Source organism: Patella vulgata, chromosome 6 (genome assembly GCF_932274485.2).
Source record: "Patella vulgata chromosome 6, xgPatVulg1.2, whole genome shotgun sequence".
NCBI lineage: Eukaryota > Metazoa > Mollusca > Gastropoda > Patellidae > Patella > Patella vulgata.
Window position 1 is genome coordinate 74,185,838 of NC_065884.2, and position 20,263 is coordinate 74,206,100.

Below are 20,263 nucleotides of genomic sequence, written 5' to 3' on the forward strand. Positions count from 1 at the left end.
AATGAAGTAATAGAACAGGATCACACATGTTTTCCCGTCCATTAACTTTGTGTGCTATATTAATCAGACGTTTTGTATCATTGTAAAATGTAAAAATGCTAATAGAATATTCAATATTCAATGATATTTAATTGACAAATTTACTAACCATTTTCTTCGGTAGACCATGAGAAAGGTCAACGTGTTGATTTGGCCGAAAACCGATAAAGTTTATTTTGAGTGGATCATCTATTTATATCGTCCAATAGAATCAAAGTTTACAAGATAGAAGAGACGCGATCTTTGAGTCATTTAATGCATTGTGCCAAGTTAGTCTCCCTTAACTAGTATTAAATTTAACCTAAATCAAAAATTTATCTACTACGGAATGATATCAGAAATATTATACCTTTTAAAAATTATTTCTTTGAAATAAATCTCAGAATACTATTTTTTTTGTATTGCCAAAAAGTTTGCAAATTTCTATTTTCAATAGACTGAAAGGTCGCAGATGTATAATTTTATATTTCGTTTCGTTTAAATTTACTAATCTGACGTTTTGTTACAATATGGCTGTCAAACGTGGAGAAATTTGTAAATAAACAACAAACTTTATAAATTTATAGTGAAATTATTAAATTACAGAGGTTAACAGGTTATTTTTTTTATAGATTGAATTTTTATACGTGTCAATATATTCTTTAAATACCATTTTGATACCCGCCTCATTGATGTGGATGCCGAAAGATCCATCATATATAATCATTATTATCATTGATTCATTCACTCACTCACTCAGCAGTATGAATGATCTGATCTAGTCCCCCGATCCTACCCACAACCCAGGCTTTGATATTCTCCAGTCAGATCAGTACTATTCTAGTAATAATTGTTAATAATTGTCTGCAGGAAGGAGGGCCTGACAAGGACAGCTGTCTAGTTATTCGGATGAGACAAAAAAACGAGGTCCTGTGTACACATTGGCGTGCGCGTAAAAAATCCCTTGACTGTTGGAGTTCGATATAAGAGTATGCCGTAGTGCCGCAGTCCGGGCAAAATGTCCCTCAAAGCACACTGTATGTCATATGCCCATCTTCATTAGCCCAGTTCGGAGCAAAACTGTAGGACGTTAAACCCCATTTCATTTCATTTAATAATTGTCATCAAATTTTAATATGCCTGAGTAGAGCGATTTTTGTTAAATATAAAACCTTCATAAGTTTCTCAAGTGATGTACAAATAATGTAAAATAATTTCGTTTTTCCAAATTGATTTTTATTTAGATCCCTCATCAAAGATTTAATATCTCAGGTACTGGGTAAACCCTCGTCTGTCAATATTCCTGGATCTGCCCCTGAGGCATAGCCTGATGAGTAGAACGACGTTGGTTGTTGTCAAATATAAAACCTCCACAATAAACCTGTCAGTGAACCACAAAAATATAATCAATTTCATTCCATGTGAATTTCAAAATTGTTTTTTTAAGTTAATTTGCATGAGTATTGGCCAGTATTGGATTAATTTTGTTAAAAATCAAAAACAGTATGATAATTACATGTAATTTCATTGACTTTGTGTAATGTATATATATATATGACGTCAGTGATGAATTAACTACGTAATTTCGCTTGGATGAGATTTGGTAGAGAGGAGATAACTCTAACTATGTTAACATGCACATTATCTATTTTACCCAGTATATTTAGTTCTGGTCTGAAGCCAACAGTCTATGCCGGTTGTAGTTATACTTTTATATGTAGCCAGAAAAAAACTTTGCTCTATATTAGGCAGGTCGATGTACCCAATAATGACATAGTACTATAGTAGGCTTGATTCGATCATATATTTTAGTCTTATGACATCATCAATGAATCCCCAATCTCACGCGTTGATATCAACTCTATTCATTTTAATTTTAATTTTCTAATAATTATCCACTGTAGCAACTCCATTAATTTTAGCTTTTTAATAAATATCCACTATATCTGTTTTAGTTTAAAATAAAAGCATGAGTAAAAAGGTTCTTTCAAAGATTACAACCGTTGGAAGTCTGCAGTTTTTTCTGTTAACGACGATACCAGTGGAAAAAGAAGATGGTTTTAGCTTGTTACTAACGGATGGACAATCAACATGGACAGGAACTTGTAAGTTATACATGGGGATATAGGGAGTTGTAAGTTATACATGGGGATATAGGGACTTGTAAGTTATACATGGGGATATAGGGACTTGTAAGTTATACATGGGGATATAGGGACTTGTATACATGGTGTGATATAGGGATCAACAAGAACATTGATACCATAAATAAATTACAATATATTTATTTTCAACCAACTCCCAATTCCTATTCTGCAGCAGGAGTACCAGCCATGCCGGCGTTAAAAAGAATTAAATATATATTTATGGGTCCCTGAGCAATCTACCAGCTGAACGTCCCTCTTCTTGGTCATATTACATCCATCCTACATACCAGCTGAACGTCCCTCTTCTTGGTCATATTACAACCATCCTACATAAGCCACACCATTTTCACTTAAAATAATTATCTGAGTATAAAAATGTCTGATTTGATGATAGATTTAGACTAAGATTTTCTCTCAACTACTTTTTCCGACTTTTAATTGCTAAGTCATTTGTATGTACGTTGACACCCCTCAATGTTCCCAAAACCACCTAACCATTTGATCAAGAAATGATTTCCGATAATTACTGTCAGAGTTATGCTCTTGATCACTTTGAAAAATCTTGTGGACGCTCTCAAGGGAATGAAATGAAATGGGTTTTAACGTCTTACTGTTCTGCTCCGAACTGGGCTAATGAAGACGGGCATACGCCATACAGTGTACTATGAGGGAAATTTTGCCCAGACAGCGGCATTACGACCTACTCTTATATCGAATTCCAACTGTCAAGGGATATTTTACGTGCACGCCAATGTCTACACGAAACCTCGTTTTTTCATACCATCCGAACGACTAGACAGCTGTCCTTGTCAGGCCCTCCCTCCTGTATCACTGACAAGGGGGAAACACACCGGAAAATCTGGATGAGCTTTCTTTGCCAATGCAGGGATTGAATTGTATTTCAATAGTTTACAGATATTTAGATCTTGTTGCAGGCATTAGGAGGAGTGATGGTATTTCTAGCAATTCTTGACTTCCTGGAGTTTATTATATTAATAATGTATATACAATATAGTTTCAGTACGGTATAGCAGGGTTATAGTGACTGGTATAGGTTTATTGTGACTGGTATATGTTCTATAGTGACTGGTATATGTTTTATAGTGACTGGTATATGTTTATAGTGACTGGTATATGTTTTATAGTGACTGGTATATGTTTATAGTGACTGGTATATGTTCTATAGTGACTGGTATATGTTTATAGTGACTGGTTTATGTTTATAGTGACTGGTATATGTTTATAGCGACTGTTATATGTTTATAGTTTCAGTTAGGATGTATAACTCTAATGTTAAAAGATGACCCAGGGACTGGTATATGTACGATATTAAATCATAGCGTAGTCAACAGTGAACGAGATCAACATCAACTTAAACAGCTAGAAACAGATAATAACAGACTGTCACAAGAACGGATGATGGCGTTAAAGGTGATGACACTGTAGTATTTAAAATATATTTGATATTACTGTAGTATTTAAAATATATTTGATATTACTGTAATATTTACGCACCTTTATAAGATAATAATCTGTTTATTTAATCGTTAGCGACCAAGATCGAGCGTTGTCGTTTTAGATGATTACAATGTAGTACTGTCTCAAATAACAATTATTATGGTTTATTTCACTGTGACGTTTCAACAAGATTTCACAAGTCGTTATCAGGCATGTATCAACATAAATAAATATATATATATATATACAAGAGCAGTGCGAACCCTCACCAGGCATGAGCAACTGTTCCAAGCCATTAATTGTGAAGCCTTTGGGTAATATTGTCTCAACGTGATGGCTGTAATATTTTCCCACCTCTAAGATAATAATAATCTATTTGTTTAAAGTGTGTATGGCTCGACTATTCTTTGGAAGCTTAAAATAGTTGAAAATGGTTCTAAAAGCAGAAATGAAATGAAATGAAATGGGGTTTAATGTCCTACTGTTCTGCTCCTATACTGGGCTAATGAAGACGGGCATACGCCATACAGTGTGCTATGAGGGAAATTTTGCCCGGGCAGCGGCACTATCACCTACTCTTATATCGAATTCCAACTGCCAGAGGATCTTTTACGTGCATTCCAATATATACACAGGACCTCGGTTTTTTGTCTCATCCGAAGGACTAGACAGCTGTCCTTGTCAGGCCCTCCGTCCTGCATCATTGACAAGGGGGAACCACGCTGGAAAATCTGGATGAACTTTCTCGGCCAATGCAGGGATTGAACACCCGACCTCCAGACTAGCGAGCCAGCATCTTACCCATTTAGCCACGTGATCCCCCGGTTCCAAAAAGCAGATATTAATGTAATATGTGTGTACGTATAGTGAAAATCATCTTCTGTATCCCCAGTGATATCTACTCCACACAATACCCTCCATTCTACTCCACACAATACCCTGGGTTTCATTCTACTTCATTATACTCTGAACCAATCAAAAAACAGTTTACATACGAGTCATAGCGTCATTGTTTATTATTATTATTATTGACTTCAGATTGATACACAGAGTTTAAAAGGTCTTGAGATGAACAAGTATATTGATTTTTTAATGAATCTTTATGACTTGAACAACTAAATCCATGATGTTAAAAGTTTTGGATACAAAACATTAGCATGGGGCAGAACTTTATAAAAACCAAACAAATTCTAATGGTTTTCTGATAATTACTTAATGAGTTGTTACTGTTAATCAGATTTTAATGTACATTATAGATGTTTCATTACCGAAAAGAGTAAAAATATGCGACAACTCTTGTTGACTGCCCTGACGATATAGCGGCTGTGTGCGTAGTTTCGTTGCGTGGCAACCTATCTTCCGAATTGATTTTAATTTAGATCTAAATTGTATGATTAATTAATTTTGTTTTAAAAAAAAAGAACAAAACAGCGTAACTGTGAGAATTATTTTCATTGATGTCAAAAATATGTGAAGTCATTGATTAGACGTGTCATAGAAATATTTCTATAAGATGCGTAATCTTGTTTGGGTGAGATTTGGTAAATTTACATGCTCGTTACCAGTTTTGCCCAGTCCGGTTCCGGTCTGAATTTTTTTTTAACCGACAGTCTGTTGGTGACAGTTTTAGTTACGCTCCAGTGTTACTGGAAAAGAGCTTTGCTCAAGCACTGGGCTGTGGAGCTTCGCTCTTTATCAATGTCAGTATCAAAGTACAGCCACAAAGTACAGCTACAAACAAATCGGCATTTATATTCTCAGGGTACGATCCTACCCACAACCCAGGTTTTGATATTCTCCAGTCAGATTTGGAGTCAGATCGACTGGAAACAACCATTTAACTAAATGACCTGAGTCAGTGAGTGTAGAGCCAAGTTGGTTGTTGTCAAATATAAAACCTCCACAATAAACCTTTCAGTGAATCCCAAAAATATTAATCAGTTTCATTCCATGTGAATATCAAAATTGTTTTTTAAGTTAAATTTTACATGAGTATTAGGTTAATTTTGTTAAATATCAAAAAGTGTGAAAATTAATTAGCTACGTAATTTCGTTTGGGCGACATTTGGTAGAAAGGAGGAGATAACTCTTACCATGTTAACATGCACATGCATTAGATCTATTTTATAAGGCCAACTTCAAGTTTGGTCAAAGGTCACGAGATGTAAACAGGTCTAGGGCTAATCCCAACCCTAACCTTGGCCGTGGCCTTACGTATAGATCTAGCCCATGCGCATTATCTGTTTTGTCCAGTGTATCCGGTTCTGGTCTGAAGCCAACAGATGACGGTTTCAGTTATACTGTTATATATGTTACTGGAAAAGAGCTTTGCTTTATATTAGGCAGGTCGATGTAGGCCTACCTAATAATGGCGTACAGTAGTAGGCCTGATTACTGACATGACATCAATCAATCCCCCAATCTCACTCCACGATATCAACTCTATTCATTTTAATTTTAATTTTCTAATAAATATCCATGATAGCAACCCCATTCATATTAGCTTTTTAATAAATATCCACTGTATCTGTTTTAGTTTAAAATAAAAGCATGAGTAAAAGGTTCTTTCAAAGATTACAACCGATGGAAGTGAGCAGTTTTTTCTGTTAACGACGATACCAGTGGATAAAGAAGATGGTTTTAACTTGTTACTAACGGATGGACAATCAACATGGACAGGAACTTGTAAGTTATACATGGGGATATAGGAACTTGTATACATCGGGATGTAGGAATGAAATAAAATGGGGGTTAAAGTCCTATTTTTCTGCACTGATGTAGACCAGCATACATCATGCTCAATTTTTACTTCAGATAGCATTTTAAGAGCTCTGTTTTGCAGTTTCTCATTTCAAAGTTTACAGCAAAATAGAGCATTCTCCTACTTCATTTGAAGTTTAAAGCCAAATAATTAAAAATTACAACCAGTGCCGCCAACATACATTTTATGTGCCAGGTTGAAGCAAACTTTGCCCGCTCCTACCATCAACAAGAACATTGATACCATAAATAAACTACAATTTATTTATGTTCAACCAACTCCCACTTCCTATTTAGCAGCAGAAGTACCAGCCATGCCAACATTAAAAAGAATTAAATATATATTTATGGGCAATCTACCAGCTGGCCCTCCCTCTTCATCATCTTATTACAACCATCCTACATAAGCCACACGATTCTCACTTAAAGATAATTTTCTGAGTAGAAAATGTGTGATTTGATGATATATTTGGACCAAGATAATCTGTGACGTTTTCCGACGTTTAATTGCAGAGTCGTTTGTACGTTGACACCCCTCAATGTTCCCCAAACCACCTAACCATTTGATCAAAAAATAACAACCGCTCCCTGAGTCAAGCTAGCGCACAATAAGCTGGCAGACAACAGTCAGGTTGCCAGTCAGTGAAACCCTGACATTTTTGCCCAGTTCTTGCCCCAAGGGTATTTTTGGGGTAATCCAATATTTTTGTAGTAAGATTGTGGGTCTATACTTTCAATATATATCAAATTTGCCATACTTTTATTGGAAATAACCACCAGATAAATACTTTCGTGACAATGTATCTTTAAATTCCATTTTATTATATATGTAGTTACAGCTGATAATATGGACAAACAGCGTAAAAGGTTAAAAATGGATTTTACCTCGTATTTTAATCAAACAGAAAAAGCCTTCATCAAAGATGATGATGAAGTGAATTTTGAATACAGTGTTAAAATTAAAAATGATGATACGGCTGAATTGGTGTGGAAAAAACACGTCACCTCAGATGATATTAAGGTAAATTGTTTGTTCACTTTTTATACGCCCACATTGAAATATGGTCAAATATTGTCATCACCTCCGTCCGTCCAGCTTATATAATTACTTGTGGACCTTCTAGAGGCTAAAGTAATTCATTCACAGTGTTTATTGTCATGAGACGAAGAAGCCTATTGATTTTCAATGATTTCCGATAATTACTGTCAGAGTTATGCTCTTGATCACTTTGAAAAATCTTGTGGACGCTCTCAAGGGAATGAAATGAAATGGGGTTTAACGTCTTACTGTTCTGCTCCGAACTGGGCTAATGAAGACGGGCATACGCCATACAGTGTACTATGAGGGGAATTTGGCCCGGACATCGGCACTACGACCTACTCTTATATCAAATTCCAACTGTGACTGGTATATGTTCTATAGTGACTGGTATATGTTCTATAGTGACTGGTATATGTTCTATAGTGACTGGTATATGTTTTATAGTGACTGGTATATGTTTATAGTGACTGGTATATGTTTTATAGTGACTGGTATATGTTTAAAGTGACTGGTATATGTTCTATAGTGACTGGTATAGGTTTATAGTGACTGGTATATGTTCTATAGTTTCAGTTAGGATGTATAACTCTAATGTTAAAAGATGACCCAGGGACTGGTAAATGTACGATATTAAATCATAGCGTAGTCAACAGTGAACGAGATCAACATCAACTTAAACAGCTAGAAACAGATAATAACAGACTGTCACAAGAACGGATGATGACGTTAAAGGTGATGACACTGTAGTATTTAAAATATATTTGATATTACTGTAGTATTTAAAATATATTTGATATTACTGTAATATTTACGCACCTTGATAAGATAATAATCTGTTTATTTAATCGTTAGCGACCAAGATCGAGCGTTGTCGTTTTAGATGATTACAATGTAGTACTGTCTCAAAAAACAATTACTATGGTTTATTTCACTGTGACGTTTCAACAAGATTTCACAAGTCGTTATCAGGCGTGTATCAACATAAATAAATATATATATATATATATATACAAGAGCAGTGCGAACCCTCACCAGGCATGAGCAACTGTTCCAAGCCATTAATTGTGAAGCCTTAGGGTAATATTGTCTCAAAGTGATGGCTGTAATATTTTCCCACCTCATAAGATAATAATAATCTATTTGTTTAAAGTGTGTATGGCTCGACTATTCTTTGGAAGCTTAAAATAGTTGAAAATGGTTCTAAAAGCAGAAATGAAATGAAATGAAATGGGGTTTAATGTCCTACTGTTCTGCTCCTATACTGGGCTAATGAAGACGGGCATACGCCATACAGTGTGCTATGAGGGAAATTTTGCCCGGGCAGCGGCACTATCACCTACTCTTATATCGAATTCCAACTGCCAGAGGATCTTTTACGTGCATTCCAATATATACACAGGACCTCGGTTTTTTGTCTCATCCGAAGGACTAGACAGCTGTCCTTGTCAGGCCCTCCGTCCTGCATCATTGACAAGGGGGAACCACGCTGGAAAATCTGGATGAACTTTCTCGGCCAATGCAGGGATTGAACACCCGACCTCCAGACTAGCGAGCCAGCATCTTACCCATTTAGCCACGTGATCCCCCGGTTCCAAAAAGCAGATATTAATGTAATATGTGTGTACGTATAGTGAAAATCATCTTCTGTATCCCCAGTGATATCTACTCCACACAATACCCTCCATTCTACTCCACACAATACCCTGGGTTTCATTCTACTTCATTATACTCTGAACCAATCAAAAAACAGTTTACATACGAGTCATAGCGTCATTGTTTATTATTATTATTATTATTACAGCATATTTATAGTGCACCCTTTCATATAACATGTTCAGGGGCACTTTTCAAAGTGACAATGTAAATCACACATAAACAACAAGATTATGGGCATGTTAACGATTGTATACAGAGTCAGTTAAAAGCCTGATTAAATAAATGTGTTTTAAGTTGTTTTTTAAAAGAATACAGAGATGTACAACATCTTAAACTAAATGGTAGATTATTCCATAAAACAGGTGCTTGATAACTAAAAGAGCGCTGACCATAGGAGACTAGTTGAACAGTTTTGGGCTTTAAAAGTAGTTTATCTGATGTACGTAATGTTCGGCCAGGTGTATAAAGTTCTAAAAGATCTGAGAGGTAAACAGGAGCTAAATTATTTAAACATTTAAAAGTAAGTAATAAAATCTTAAAATCAATTCGATATTTAACAGGTAACCAGTGTAAATTATATAAAACAGGAGTTATGTGGTCACATTTCTTAGTTAAAGTAACAAGTCTAGCCGCAGTATTCTGTACTTTTTGTAATTTATCTATAAGCTTTAAAGGTAAACCAACTAAAAGTGAATTAAAGTTATCTAATCGAGAAGTGACCAGAGAATTAACAAGTGACTTAGTGGCCTCTACAGTTGCACATTTACGTATTTTACCTATATTTCTAATATTAAAATAGCACAATTTACAAATATTATTTACTTGAGCTCCCATAAGCATAAAACTATCAAAGATAGGGCCAATATTACGAGCAGAATAAGATGAAAATATATCACAATTACCAATTACAACAGGGGGGTTATCTTGTGCAGATTTACTTAATTGATGCCTTGAGCCTAATAACAAATATTCGGTTTTATCATCATTCAATTTTAGAAAGTTCTTTGACATCCATTTTCTAATTTCACTAATACAGTTCTCAAGTTGAAATTTTGATAAATTGAAAGAAGATGGACAATTAGGTGTAAATGAAATATATAATTGAGTATCATCAAATACAAATGAAGGCTGAGACCATATTTTCTGACAATATCTCCTAATGGTGACGTATAGAGGGTAAATAAAATCGGACCAAGAAACAGAACCTTGGGGAACCCCAGATGACAAAACAGATTCAGACGACGATTTGCAATTAACTAAAATACACTGTTTTCTACCCACAAGATAGCTCTCTAAAAGATTTACATTCCCTTCACCCACTCGATTGGTCGATAAAAATAGCACAAGTATCAAGGGCAGATAATTTGACCGTGTCTCCCCCGTGAATGAACCCAGAGCATGCTGGAGTAGAACGGAATGATACCACTGATGATACTGACTGTCTCCCCCGTGAATGAACCCAGGGTATGGTGTAGTAGAACGGAATGATACCACTGATGATACTGACTGTGTCTCCCCCGTGAATGAACCCAGGGTATGGTGGAGTAGAACGGAATGATACCACTGATGATACTGACTGTGTCTCCCCCGTGAATGAACCCAGAGTATGGTGGAGTAGAACGGAATGATACCACTGATGATACTGACTGTGTCTCCCCCGTGAATGAACCCAGGGTATGGTGGAGTAGAACGGAATGATACCACTGAGGATACCTAGGATGAGTGAAAATTGAAAAAAATTATTTTGAAATTTCTAATCATTTATGTTTGGTGAAATACTTGAATAGTCCAAATTGAATGGCAGTCGTTTGGGCCTGTTTAGTCCATTCTACATGTTTTTAGACATGTTTCGTGAATCAGTAATTTTTAAATATTTTCACGTTAAGGTGTAGAGTCGCCTGTCAACCTCGTTGGTTTTCCCTGAGACCTCTGGTTTCCTCCCTCTATTAAAGACACTTTCTTGCAAGTGAATTATTGAAATATTTTTTAACCATATGACAATTCTTCCCAATGACAAAAAATAACAGCTCTGTAGGTTTGTTTCCAATTTCAACTTTTCTTTTATAGAGGCTAGAAAAATGTATTGCTGCAAAAGAAGAAATGGAAAAAGATTTATTTTCAAAGGTAAATAACATGTCATCCAAGTATGAATGATTTATCATTTGTATTTGTGTAATAAAAGACACAATAAGAAAATCTGATTCTTAATTTTAGTTTTAAATATTTTATTAAATAAAACTAAATAAGGTTTACTGTCTAACATTCCTGTACCACGTGTTATTGAGGGTAAGGGTTAGAATAAAACTAAAAATGGTTTACCGTCTAACGTTCCTGTACCACGTGTTATTGAGGGTTAGGGTTAGAATAAAACTAAATAAGGTTTACCGTCCAACGTTCCTGTACCACGGGTTATTGAGGGTTAGGGTTAGAATAAAACTAAAAATGGTTTACTGTCTAACGTTCCTGTACCACGGGTTATTGAAGGAGGAAAATTGGTTTAATGGACAGAAATTTTGACTGGACAGCACCATGTTCCTGAAGCAATGACTGCAAGTTTTACAACATCTAGCCATTATCTCCCTTTACTGCACACACATGAACAGTAGCGTTGTGCAATCAGAGGTCGGGACACATAAACACTCAAATCAGACATGGCGACCTACAATTAATGATGAAATATGCAGGGTATTACGTGAATGACTTGATAAGATTACAGAGTTAAAGCAAAATCAAGCCTTCTATTGAAGATTGGCTTACATCATCTAGTGATGGTAATTTTTACTGGACAGTGTAGTTTCTGCCTACTCTTGATCAAATTCGAGTTGTTGGATCTTCTTTAATGTGGACACCATCTCGTACTCAATGGACCACCAATTTTCATCCTTTTCCTTGCTGAACCAGTGACATGAGGAAAGCATCCTGGAAAATCTCAAGAAACCTTCTCGACAAACACCAGGATCAAAGTCAGGATCTCCCGGTTAATTATTATCATCTACATAAATATCTTTTATTTTTAGTTTGTGGCCATATTAAATAGTAAAAAAGAAAAAATAAGAAATTTAAAAGAAAATGGTTCAGGTAAGAGAGACTTTAGGGTTTAACATCCACTTGAAACTAACAAGATCATTTCACAATTAACATATGGTATAATAATTTGTTTACAGGGAATATTTTAATATGACTCAAGTTGTTATTAGATTTATGAGTTTGACTCAAATATGAATGATTTTTATATTACATATAATTATTTTCAGTTAAAAAATATTTTTATATTACTTTTAAAAACATATTCAAATCAATTAATTTATTATAATTTTGCTTCAAATCCTTCTCAAAACATTGTAATTGTCAGGGAATACCCCTGCTATAAAAAATTGATCAAAAGAGGTCATTGTTGTGTCAAGTGACTTAGCTGTCTCGGTACCTAGCAACAGGTGCGAAGCCGGAGGAGAATTCATTGCATATACAAGACGATGCTGTCTTTAATCGCTGACTGTTTATTACAAATATCGAAGCCCAATAAATTATTGGATTATCCACTGCCCTAGTTTTTTTCCGTGGTTTTTAAGTCAGAAACTGTTGCACGATCAAGTTTATCAACATATACATCAAGCGCTCACTAACTCGTGCTATATTTGATGTGTTATTACAGGTGATGATAATGAGAAAGATGATGGAACATCAGGTAACACTTATTCCGTTTTATTTATGATGACTAAATCTTTATTTCACACCCAGCATATACATGGGGAGCCACGGTGGCTCAGTGGGTGAAACGTTGGCTCGTTTACCTGGAGGTCTCCTGTTAAAGTAGGATGTTAAACCCCATTTTATTTCTGAGGGTATAAATGAAGGAATTAAAATCTGTATTTCTTATTCTTTTGGAAACTTGCTCATGTATAAGGTCATGTTGAGACTAACATCAACTTAACACTGACTAGGTCATGTTGAGACTAACATCAACTTAACACTGACTAGGTCATGTTGAGACTAACATCAACTTAACACTGACTAGATCATGTTGAGACTAACATATGGTGCTCTCATGTTAATAATTCACCTGTTTGTTTAACAACAGGAGGAAACCAAAGGACCTGCAGAAAAACCCTGAGATTATTCATGCCTCTTGACTTAATAACAGGCCTAGTGATCTAAAGTACACCCTGACTTGATCATATTGAGACTAACATATGGGATTCATGTCTCTTGACTTAATAACAGACCTAGTGACCTAAAACTCACCCTTTATACTGTTTATTTCACCCTTGATCATCAGGTCATACAAAAACAATATATTCCTTCCTAAATATCTGATACATGTTGTTAAATGTATGATTATCCAGTATTATTGTCAATAACATTTATCAGGGATGCTTACTTGGTAATTGAGCCTACAATGTTTATGCATTTCCATTCAAGTTTACCCGGAGAAAACAATTTGATGCGATAATTAATGAGACCATTTGTATTGTTCTTTATTTAAAATTAAAACAGGTGGTAGGCTCTCTTTAAATGATGTAGCAGTATCTTAGAAAAATAATTTTTGTGTTTGGTCTATAGTACTAAAATCTTTAACAAGGTAAAAAGGGTTGAGGTGCCCAAGGGTAGATTTGTCTGGTTCTTTGGTACAAAAGGAAAAATAATATCAATTGTGAACAATAGCATGATATAACTGTAGGACAGCCAGTCTGGTATCAATTGTGAACAATAGCATGATATAACTGTAGGACAGCCAGTCTGGTATCAATTGTGAACAATAGCATGATAACTGGTATTAACCAGTGGTCGTATGACCTGCCAACTGCATTAGCCAGTCTGGTATTAACATTACCAGAAAAAAAAATATTCTTTTGAAAGTATTCTGATTTGTTTCGTCTGCTTTTAATAGGCTGTTCAGGAAAACTGCACAGCAGAACACAGACATAGCAAACAAAACATGTATGAGACATGTATAAACACATTGGTTTAAAAAATATAAAAATAGAAATGAAGATGATAAGATTATATTTTACATTTTACAGTGTCACAGTCGAATTCTACTCGAAATGGTAGACAAAACAGAGAATAACGGGTTGAAACAAATAAAGAAGAAAGGTAAATAAACCTTAATTATTGAACACCTGACCGAAATGGAAGACAAAACAGAGAACAACAGGTTGAAACAAATAAAGAAGAAAGGTAAATAAACCTTAATTATTGAACACCTGACCGAAATGGAAGACAAAACAGAGAACAACAGGTTGAAACAAATAAAGAAGAAAGGTAAATAAACCTTAATTATTGAACACCTGGCCATTACATGTACCTGGCTACATAAATAGACCTTAATTATTGAACACCTACAATATTGATGATTTGTTACTGAAAGCCAGCAGTAGTCCCATTATTTGATAAAATTTAGATTTTGTAGAGTCTGTGTTTGATCACCATTGTTTTTATTTTCTAGCGATAAAGAAGAAAATACAGATGAGGAAGAGGTAGGTTATATAAAATCATTCACTGGATTTGATGTTTGCTTATTTGGTGCAATGTCTATTTTCTGTCTTATCTGCAGGTTTATCTTGTAGATTTTTGTTTTGCATGTAGTGCGGTCCTCCTGCACTTACTAATAGAGTTACTTCCCTTTCAGTATTCTGTTTATTTTTGAATATTACATGATATCAATAATCAATATTTATTGAATGATGAAAACCTATTCAAAGTACTATATAAAGTGATATTATTTATTTATTTTAGACGCCACCACCTAAACGTCAGAGAAAGAATGTAGGCCGTAAAACTGGTGATCTAGATTCATCGTTAGATTTAGGGGATGACGAGATTACATCATCATCTTCTACGATAGTTAAAAGGTAGAATTTATACACAGTAGGGTTTAACTAAACAGATAGATTACTCATACACTAGGGTTTCAGTGTTGAGTCAGATGGTTGTTATGGTAACTATGTATTGTTTAATGGTCGAGAGCGAGACATTAAGTAATATATTGTAACAACAAGAGGACCGTCAGGTCCGAGTGTTTTTACAATATATTACGCAATGTCTCAGCTCGAGATCATTAAACATCTTAAAATACAGACACTCCGCACGTGCGTTTACAGTGAAATACGCCACTCGAGTCTAATATTTGACAAGGTACGATTGGCAAGTTGCCCGTACGATTATTTGAAATAATGGTACGCCAACATCAAAGGGTGACGTCACATCTGTATTTTAAATGTGAATATTATGGTTATTATGTTGTATTTTTAAGGTCAGCTAGAAAGAGAGGAAGTGTAAGAACAGCGACACCAAGTAAACCTATTTTACCTAAAATAACTAGAAATACGTCCAATGAGAGGTAATTACTGTTATAAACATAATTTATCTAAAATAACTAGAAATACATCCAATGAGGGGTAATTTATAATGGTTCGCATTTGTATGTTGTATCATAAGGTCTGTCATTGAGTCAACTGGCGTGGTTTCGAATCCCTGGTTGTACTAGACCACCCAACTACACTTTTCGAACAATCAGAATCGAGCAAATTTCTAATTTGTGCTACAATCTACATTAGCCCTGTCGGAGCAGAACAGTAGGACGTTAAACCCCATTTTATATTATTTAATGTCAATCTTTCATATAATTTATATAATTTATATATTTTATTTTATATTTTTAGCTATGATGGTGGTCGAGGTCGGATGAGTAAAAGTAGTTCTAATAATTCTAATGTATCTAATATAGATCCTGAAGATTTGTTCAGTGTTTTGTAGACTTATTTATCAGACAGAATAGTACATAACTGTTTGTATCTGGTTTATTTATCAGACATTTCAATCAGTTTCTAATGTGCTTGATACTGAAATTTGAGAGAACAACTGTAATAATAGGAGGTAGCCATTGTTTACGATTCAGACATAATGTTGTGTATTAATTGTATAATTTGTATATAATACAGGCATAATGTTGTGTATTAAACATAACCTAATATTGTATATATCACATGAATATACTACTGCTAATATAATAGAATATATTGTATTAACATGTTTGTTTGTTTGTATCTAAGACGCCATGTTGAATGTCCCAACTTGTTGTTGTTTATTAGGTGAATGTTTGTGATTAGTTGTTTCTGCTTAGGCTAAGTAGAGATAATTAATTTTATACCTGCTGGAGTATAATTAGTTCAATTATATCCATACCTTGACTAAGTTTGATAATGGTGTGGAGACTTGATTAATAGTTCTATTAAATCCATACCTTGACTAAGTTCGATGATGATCAGTTTCTGTTCATGTTTTGCCAAGTTGATTGTGTGAGCTATAAACCAGTGGGATCACGGCGGTTGACATCAGCATTACTATTTTATGTGTTTGTCTTCAATTGGGAATCACGGTGGCTAAGTGGGTAAGACACTGGCTCGCTAGCCTGGAGGTAGGGTGTTCGATCCCAGCATTGGCCGAGAAAGTTCTTCCATATTTTCCGGCATGGTTCCCCCATGTCACTGATGCAAGCCAGAGGGCCTGACAAGGATAGTTGTCAAGTAGTTTGGATGGGACGAAAAAATGATATCCCGTGTACACATTGGCGTGCACATAAAAGATCCCTTGACAGTTGGAATTCGATATAAGAGTATGCCGTAGCGCCGCTGCCCGGGCAAAATTTCCCTCATAGCACACTGTATGGTGTATGCCCGTCTTCATTAGCCCAGTTCGGAGCAGAACTGTAGGACGTTAAACCCAATTTCATTTCATTTTGTTTGTCTTCAAATAGACCAAATTACAACCAAATAAACAAACTTTTCAGCCGTGTGTAACTTGAATAATGAAGAAATATTGACTCCATTATAATAAATTGTAGGGTCAGGGTTGGGTGGTCCTGTGGTTTAACACGTGCACGTGAAGATCTGTCATTGAGTCAATTGGTGTGGTTTCTATTCCCTGGAGAATCCCGACTGATTTTTTTTACTGTACTGGTTGTTGGTCCCAGTATTGACCAATCATAATTTGGGACAGAAATTGTACTGGTTGTTGGTCCCAGTATTAACCAATCATAATTTGGGACACAAATTGTACTGGTTGTTGGTCCCAGTATTAACCAATCATAATGTCGGACAGAAATTGTACTGGTTGTTGGTCCCAGTATTGACCAATCATAATTTGGGACAGAAATTGTACTGGTTGTTGGTCCCAGTATTGACCAATCATAATTTGGGACACAAATTGTACTGGTTGTTGGTCCCAGTATTGACCAATCATAATTTCTGGTCAATGGGATTAGGTTCAATCAAACGAAACACTACCAGGAATATTTATTCACGAAACGTCATTTACACTTTCAACCGACATTTTTAGGCCCCAAACTATGACGTCATGGGTGTTATACAGGTCAAAACCCCCACACGCCTGGCATACATTGAAGTGTTTTTGGTGTTTAATACGTTACGTTCATGTAGTATTTATCAGAATAAGTATTAACTGTGGACAAACCGGAATTTATAACGATACTCATGAGTACAGTCACTTGACCCCATTTTCTCAGTGTTGCACATGGGTAGAGTTTTTTCCCGAACTTTTCCCTTGCATTAAAGGGTGAGCAATAGAGGCCGAATCGATTTTAAAATTGAATTTATTTTCTAGCTTTGGTTACATGAGTCATCAATATATATTGAAAACATTTGGGTCAACTAATAGCATTGGATATTGCGGAGTCCGCGAGAAAACAGGTTATCTCCCTTGCATGATAATGAGTAGATTATCTAAACATAATTCAGATAGAAGTTCAATTATTATTTATTACTTTAATTGTAAAGGAACATTGGTCATAAGTTAATAGTTTTAATCAGAATAACAGTAGTCTAATTATTAATCTCGTACAATGTTAGTTAGTTATTTTATTAATTGTTGTTTGAATTGTAAAGTTTCTATGATCATCAATAAATCCCATGACAGGATTACTGAATCTCTTCCAGTCAATAAGATCAGTTAAACAGGTATAATCAGATATTGCGGAGTCCGCGAGAAAACAGGTTATCTCCCTTGCATGATAATGAGTAGATTATCTAAACATAATTCAGATAGAAGTTCAATTATTATTTATTACTTTAATTGTAAAGGAACATTGGTCATAAGTTAATAGTTTTAATCAGAATAACAGTAGTCTAATTATTAATCTCGTACAATGTTAGTTATTTTATTAAATGTTGTTTGAATTGTAAAGTTTCTATGATCATCAATAAATCCACTGACAGGATTACTGAATCTCTTCCAGTCAATAATAGGAGTATAACAGACCCAACCACCAGGTTTAACAGTCCCATAACATTGTTTAACTACAGATTGTCTATCATCTGTTTTATTTATAACTTTATATGTGACGTCAACATGACATGACGTAATACTTTTATCGACTACGTCATCCAGGAATAATACAACATATAATGATGATGAGTACACAGAGATACGCCATGTAAAACCTGGAACTACATGTTGTTTACCAAACACTATATCTCTCACAGTATCCACATTAAAAATATCTTCAAACATATTCTGATGACAACTTACAATTTTACCAAGTTGATTAGTTAACAAAGTTTTATCTATCTCTGCTACTTGAAATGTTGAATATCTTACATCAGGTATATCCAATTTTCTACAACAACTTTCATCTTTCTCCTGTCTAACTTTAGGTAATCTTTGTAGAACTTCAACAACAGACGAATCTTCTAAAACATGCACTGAATATTTAACACTAGCTTTTAAATCTTCGGTTAGTCTTTTAATGTCCTCCATTAATTTCCCAAATTTGGATTCTTCTTGTTCACTAGATTTCTGCATTTCCTTTTTAATATTTTCGCCAATTTTACGAAATTCGGAGCAGATTTTATCCACCTGTGCATCTACTTTGTCACACTCTGATTTGTTACAGTTGTTTACTTCAATCAATTTACTATTCAAATTATCATAATGTTTCTGAAAATTGGTAATTTGTTTTTCTAAATCTTCATTCAGCGTTTTTAAGTCTTGTCTGATATTTTGTCTGACATCCTCCTTCTGTAAATCTAAAAAATTATGTCCGTTATGATTGGTCACGAAACAGTTGAAACACACGGCTAGTAAACAATCTTTACAGTAAATTTTTACTGCCTCATCTTCATGGTTTGTACAGAAATCTTTCGGATGTGTGACGGAAGTGGCTGTTGTCTTTTCCTTCATTGGTTCGTTTGATTGTTGACAGACTTGTTTTTCATCATATCGACAAACAACATGGTCTTTACAAATTTTCATCTTACCATGCATGGTTTTACATGATTTACATAAATATTGATCACAGTCTCGACAAAAATATTGACATGTATCTTCAGTACATACATCACATTGTGGAATAGTAGAATTGTCATCAATGTTTAGTTTAGGTTTAAAACGCTGTATACCCCCGTCTATAAGACACCGACATAATGGACATTGGAACTGGTCTTTAGTAGAGGTTTTGTTCACATAATCTTCTAAACAGATGAAACAAAAAGTATGTTGACAATCTATCAAAACTGGTGTTTCAAAGTCATTTAAACAAATCATGCACACGTCTTTATCTGTCTGTTTAGCCATGTTGAATACAATACGAGTTGAAACAGGATAAAACTACAGAATCAATCAGTAGTCAGATATAACATACGACAGTGTAGTTTACAGTCTTACTGTTCCACGGGTTGTATAAAATACAGAATGAATCAGTTAGTCCAATATAAAACACGGTATAGTTTACAGTCTTACAGGTAACTAGTCTACTAGATCACTGACACAACAATACAACAACTTCTTCTCTCTAGTCAACATGGACGTCACGAGTCACCTCGAACACTTTATCCTGCCTTGACCCCGAGGTCATCAATCACGTGATATTAAACTACGACAGTTAATACGTAAACAAACTGTATACAAGTGAGATATACATGTGGTATTGGACTGTATACAAGGGGTATTTGAGATATTTCTACTTCCCCGGTCAGTCATACTTAATGTTTTGTTTCAATCAACATCAATGTAAATTCGTCGAGCAAACCAGATAATATCTACATTTATACGTCAGGGTGTCAGTGTCAACATATATTAACTTGCTACAATTTCTCAGAAATTCAAAACGATTAAAACACTAGAGTTTACTGCAGTCTTGCGGGTAAACAGTCTACTAGATAACTAA

At 34.9% G+C, this 20,263-nt stretch overlaps 1 protein-coding gene and 1 long non-coding RNA gene across 7 annotated transcripts; one reads left to right on the plus strand and one right to left on the minus strand.

Moving 5' to 3' along the window:
* Positions 1-547: 547 nt before the first annotated feature.
* LOC130013084 (uncharacterized) lies at positions 548-16,105 on the plus strand. Of its 6 annotated transcripts, none has more exons than XR_008788415.1 (15): positions 548-634; positions 1,974-2,123; positions 3,432-3,596; positions 6,160-6,308; positions 7,217-7,404; positions 7,993-8,157; positions 9,444-9,601; positions 11,149-11,205; positions 12,099-12,159; positions 12,734-12,766; positions 14,103-14,343; positions 14,528-14,558; positions 14,818-14,933; positions 15,335-15,421; positions 15,744-16,105. It is a non-coding gene; the product is annotated as an uncharacterized LOC130013084 (long non-coding RNA). The 6 variants fall into 6 exon arrangements; XR_008788416.1 differs by having other exon boundaries at positions 9,444-9,567; XR_008788414.1 differs by lacking the exon at positions 9,444-9,601.
* Positions 16,106-17,840: 1,735 nt separating this feature from the next.
* LOC130013085 (E3 ubiquitin-protein ligase TRIM33-like) lies at positions 17,841-19,997 on the minus strand. Its single transcript, XM_056101560.1, has one exon. The coding sequence runs from the start codon at positions 19,669-19,671 to the stop codon at positions 18,232-18,234; it is 1,440 nt and encodes a 479-aa protein (XP_055957535.1). The 5' UTR covers positions 19,672-19,997; the 3' UTR covers positions 17,841-18,231.
* Positions 19,998-20,263: the final 266 nt, after the last annotated feature.

Bases quoted from the DNA above. Each gene is read 5' to 3' on its own strand.
- LOC130013085 (XM_056101560.1), bottom strand. From the start codon at position 19,671: ATGGCTAAACAGACAGATAAAGACGTGTGCATGATTTGTTTAAATGAC.